General features: G+C 60.6%; 1 protein-coding gene across 1 annotated transcript in view; it reads right to left on the bottom strand.

Annotated features, from left to right (window-relative positions):
• Positions 1-4425, bottom strand: part of EMH_0020360 (uncharacterized protein) — a gene marked incomplete at both ends in the record, with an annotated part of 13445 nt that overhangs the window by 1737 nt on the left and 7283 nt on the right. The window contains 5 exon segments of the mRNA XM_013501565.1: positions 3-25; positions 235-1337; positions 1699-1815; positions 1819-2547; positions 2717-4425. The exon segment at positions 2717-4425 is cut by the window's right edge and continues 3759 nt beyond it. Coding sequence (XP_013357019.1) covers positions 3-25; positions 235-1337; positions 1699-1815; positions 1819-2547; positions 2717-4425 — 3681 coding nt within the window.

Raw genomic sequence — 4425 nt, 5'->3', positions numbered from 1 at the left:
AATGCTGCTGCTGCTGTTGGGATGTCTGCGGCCACAGGCAGCGAACATGGGTGCCGCTGTTGCAGCAGCATCGTATGCTGCTTCTGCTGCTGCTGCAGGCTTCATAGACAAGCAGTGCAGCGCCTCAGCGGAATGTTGCTGCTGCTGGCAGCAAAACCGCCGCAGACTGCTGCTTCTGCTTCTGCTGCTGCTGCTGCTGCTGCTGCTGCAGCCAGCAAGGCGCTGTATACAGACGCCGCTGCAGCCTTCTCGGTTGTGCTGCACTGCTGCTGCAGTTGCTGCTGCTGCTGCTGCTCCTGCTGCTGCTGCTGGTGCTGCTGCCATTGCTGCTGCTGGATTTCGCCCAATGCAGCTGCGCTGCCGGAGACCAGCGAAGCACTGCTGCTGCTGCTGCTGCTGCTGCAGTTGCAGCTGCTGCAGTTGCTGCTGTTGCAGCAGCTGCTGCTGCAGGTGCTGCTGCTGCTGCTGTTGCTGCACTGTTGGTGAGAATGTGAGCGGCTTTGTGAGTGCTGCTGGAGCCACAGCAGCAGCTGCTGCTGCTGGCGATCGTCCTCGGCGCTGCAGCAGCCCGGGATGGGGGCGCGCAGCAGCATCAGCAGCAGCAGCAGCAGCAGCAGCAGCAGGAGCAGCAGCAGCAGGAGACGAACCTGAAGGCCAGCGTGGACCAGCATCAACTGCCACTGCCAGTTTGCTGCTGTTGCTGCAGCTGCATGTACATGAACGTGTTCGCTGCTTCTGCTGCTGCCGCGGCTGCTGCAGTTGCTGCTGCTGCTGCAGCAGCTGCTGCTGCTGATACAACAGCTGCTGCGGCTCGTGCAGCTTCTGCTGCTGCTGCTGCTGCTGCTGCTGCAATGGATACTCCCTTTTTAGAGTCGCGCCCCACGGCTCAGCCTCAGCTAGATCGTGTGCTGCTGCTGCTGCTGCTGCTGCTGTTGCTGCTGTTGCTGCTGCTGCTGCTGCTGTCTGCTCTGTGCGGATCCGCATTTTCAGGCATTGCCGAGGCACTCGGGCGGTAGCTCCTGCGGGGCTGCTGCTGCTGCTGTATGCATCATCATCATCAGCAGCAGCAGCAGCAGCAGCAAACGCTTTGTATGTTGCTGCTCGTCTGCTGCTGCACAGAGAAGCAGCAGAAGCAGCAGAGCTGTCGGGGCTGAGGGTCAGCGACGACGGAGACACCAGAGCAGCACTAAGCGACGAGAATGTTGTTGCTTCTCCCGCTGCTGCTGCTGCTGCTGCTGCTGCTGCTGCTGCTTCTGCCTCGGCGGCTGCCTTCTCCGCCTCAGCTAAAGCTGCTGCTTCTTCTGCTGCAGCAGTAGCTGCAGCCACGTCCGCAGCAGCTGCAGCAGCAGCAGCAACAACTGCTGCAGCAGCAGATGACGGCCGCAGCAAATTCCTAACAGGACGAGAACTGCTGCTGCTGCTGCTGCCAGCAGCAGCAGCAGCAGCAGCAGCATGGCCAGCAGACTTCGGCCGCTGCAATTGTTGATGATAGCGGCGCTCTGCGTTGCTGCTGCTGTTGCTGCTGTTTTTGTTGCTGCTGCTGCCGTTGCTATTGCTGCTGTTGCTGCTGTACTGAATGCCTCGCCAGTTGGTGCTGCTGCTGCTGCTGCTGCTGCTGCTGCTGCTGCTGCTGTTCCGTCCTCGCGCTCCTTTCCTGCTGCTAGCCCTCGGAGCCTCCGGCAACGGCTGCAGCAGCACGTGCTGCTGCTGCTGCTGCTGCCACAGCTGCTGCTGTCGTCGCCGCCGTTGCTGCTGCTGCTGCTGCTGCTGCTGCTGTTGCTGCTGCTGCTGCTGCTGCTGCTGCTGCTGCTGCTGNCTGCTGCTGCTGCTGCTGCTGCTGTTGCTGCTGCTGCTGCTGCTGCTGCTGCTGCTGCTGCTGCTGCCTCCGTGCCCAGCTCGCCCGGTGTGCGCTGCTTGCCAGCCAGCAATCCTGCAGCGTCGGGAGCTGCTTCGTTTCTCCTGGAGTCTGCTGCTGCTGCTGCTGCTGCTGCACCTGTTGCTGCTGCTGCTGCTGCTTCTGCTGCTGCTGCTGCTGCTGCTGCTGCTGCTGCTTCTGCTGCTGCAGCACTCTAACCAGTTCAAATGTTTTTGCATCGAATACCAAGACTGCCCCTGCTGCTTCTCGGTTTCTGCGTACTCCTAGATGCTGCAGCTTCTGCTGCTGCTGCTGCTGCTGCTGCTGCTGCTGCTGTTTCTCACTCTCCTGAGCTGGAGTTTCTGCTGCAGGGAGAGCAGCAGCTGCTGCAGCAGCTGCGGTAGCAGCGCTTCTCCAATGCTGCAGTTGCTGCTGTTGCTGCTGCAAGATGTGCTTGTGTTGCTGCACTTTTTGCTGCTGCAGCAGCTGCTGCTGCAGCACTTGCTGCTGCTGCTGCTGCTGCAGCAGCACTTCCTGCCGCTGCTGCTGCAGCACCTGCTGCTGCTGCTGCTGCTGCTGCTGCTGCTGCTGCTGCTGCTGCTGCAGCGACGACATTTGTACCGCGTTGCTGAGGGCTCCCCAAAATGCAGCAGCAATTTGCAGCGCGACGTCAAACGGCAGCAGCTGCTCACCTGTACATACACCGCAACACACACAACAAGCTGCTGCTGCTGCTGCTGCTGCTGCTGCTGCTGCTGCTGCTGCTGCTGCTGCTGGTGTTGCAACCGGTGCTGCAACAAGTGGTACTGCGGCTGCTACTGCTGCACCTGTTGCTGCTGCAGATATGGTTTTGCTGCTTACTTGTCTCTGGTTTGTCGGGTCGTGCTGCTGCTGCTGTTGTTGCTGCTGCTGCTGCTCTTGCTGCTGCTGTGTATGTCTTATGGACGCGAGAAACAGCAGCAGCAAGAACAGCAACGTGCTGCTGGAGCTCCAGTTGCTGCTGCTGCTGCTGCTGCTGCTGCTGCAGCTGCTGCTTCTGCATGCGCACGATGGATTCTGCTGCCTTAGAAAATGTCTGCAGCAGAATACGCAGCGGCAGCAGCTCCTCTCCGTGCTGCTGCTGCTGTTGCTGTTGCTGCTGCTGCTGCTGCTGCTTCCGCTGCTGCCTGTCGTGTGCAGCAGACTGCAGCAGCAAAAGGCGGATACGAGGCAGCAGGTCGTTTGTAGGTCCAGCAGCAGCAGCACAAGGACCTTGCTGCTGCTGCTGCTGCTGCTGCTGCTGCTGCTGTTGCTGCGTTTCTCGCTGCGACGGCTGATGCAGCTGCTGCTGCAGCTGTTGCTGCGGCAGCTGCTGCTGTGGTGCGCAGCCAGCTGCTGCATCAGCAGCAGCAGCAGCAACAGATTCACATGAAGACGGAAAGGCATCTGCTGCGTCGTAGCCGCTGCTGCAGGTTGTAGTGCAGCGAGTTGTTATGAGAGCAGCAGCAGCAACCTTGCTGCTGCTGCTGCTGCTGCTGCTGCTGCCAGTGCTGCTGCTGCTGCTGCTCTGTAGGGTAATTTGCTGCGCAGCTTCGTCGGCCGTCTGCTGCTGTTCATGCTGTTGCTGCTGCTGCTGCTGCCGCTTCTCCTCCCTTTGTTCCTGCTGTCGTTGATCCTGCTGCTGCGGCTGCTGCTGCAGCTGCTGCTGCTGCTGCTGCTGTTGCTGCTGCATGGCAGCAGCCTCGAACCTGCGAAGTGCTGTGGCGCTGACCACCAGCCCCTCTGCTGGTCCTGCTGCTGTTGCTGCTGCTGCAGTTGCTGCAGTTGTTGCTGTTGCTGCTGCTGCAGTTGTTGCTGTTGCTGCTGCTGCAGTTGCTGCTGTTGCTGCCTCTGGTGCTGCAGCCTCAGCGCCTGCAACGTCTGCTGCAGCGGGAGTCGATGCACCTCGTTCAGCTGCTGCTGCTGTTGCTGCTGCTGTTGGTGCCTCTGCTGCAGCAGCTGCTGCTGTTGCTGCTGTTGCTGCTGCTGCTGCTGCTGCTTGTGTGCAGCCCAATTTGTATGCGCTGTTTGTTAGCCACTCCACTGCAGCAGCATCTGCTTCGCGTGCTGCGTTTGCTGCTGCTGCGTCGGCAGCAGCAGCTGCAGCAGCTTCAGCTGCTGCTGCTGCTGCAACAGCTGGTGCTGCTGCAGCTGCTGAGGCGGCTTCAACTGCATCCACTGATGTTGCTGCTGCTGATGTTTCTGCTGCTGCTGTTGCTGCTGCTGATGTTTCTGCAGCTGCTGTTGCTGCTGCTGCTGCTGCTGCATCATCCGCTGCTGCAGCGTCCTCTGTTGCTGCCTGTGCAGCAGCTGCTGCTGCTGTTGCTGCCGGCGCTGCTGCAGCTGCTGCAGCAGCAGCGGCATCTCCCGCTGCAGTGGATGTCTCTTTTGCTGCTGATTCATCTGCTGCTGCTGCTGCCGTAGCTTCTGCTGCTGCTGCGTTCGCTACTGCAGCCTCTGCTGCTGCTGCTGCTGCTGCTGCTTCTGCTGCAGCCTCTGCTGCTGCAGCTTCTGTTGCTGTAGCTTCTGCTGCTGCAGCTTCTGCTGCTGCA

Source organism: Eimeria mitis, genomic scaffold, assembly GCF_000499745.2.
Source record: "Eimeria mitis Houghton genomic scaffold, Emh_scaff711, whole genome shotgun sequence".
Lineage (NCBI taxonomy): Eukaryota > Apicomplexa > Conoidasida > Eucoccidiorida > Eimeriidae > Eimeria > Eimeria mitis.
Note: the sequence above shows the minus strand (reverse complement) of the source record. Positions and strands in the feature narration are given on the sequence as shown.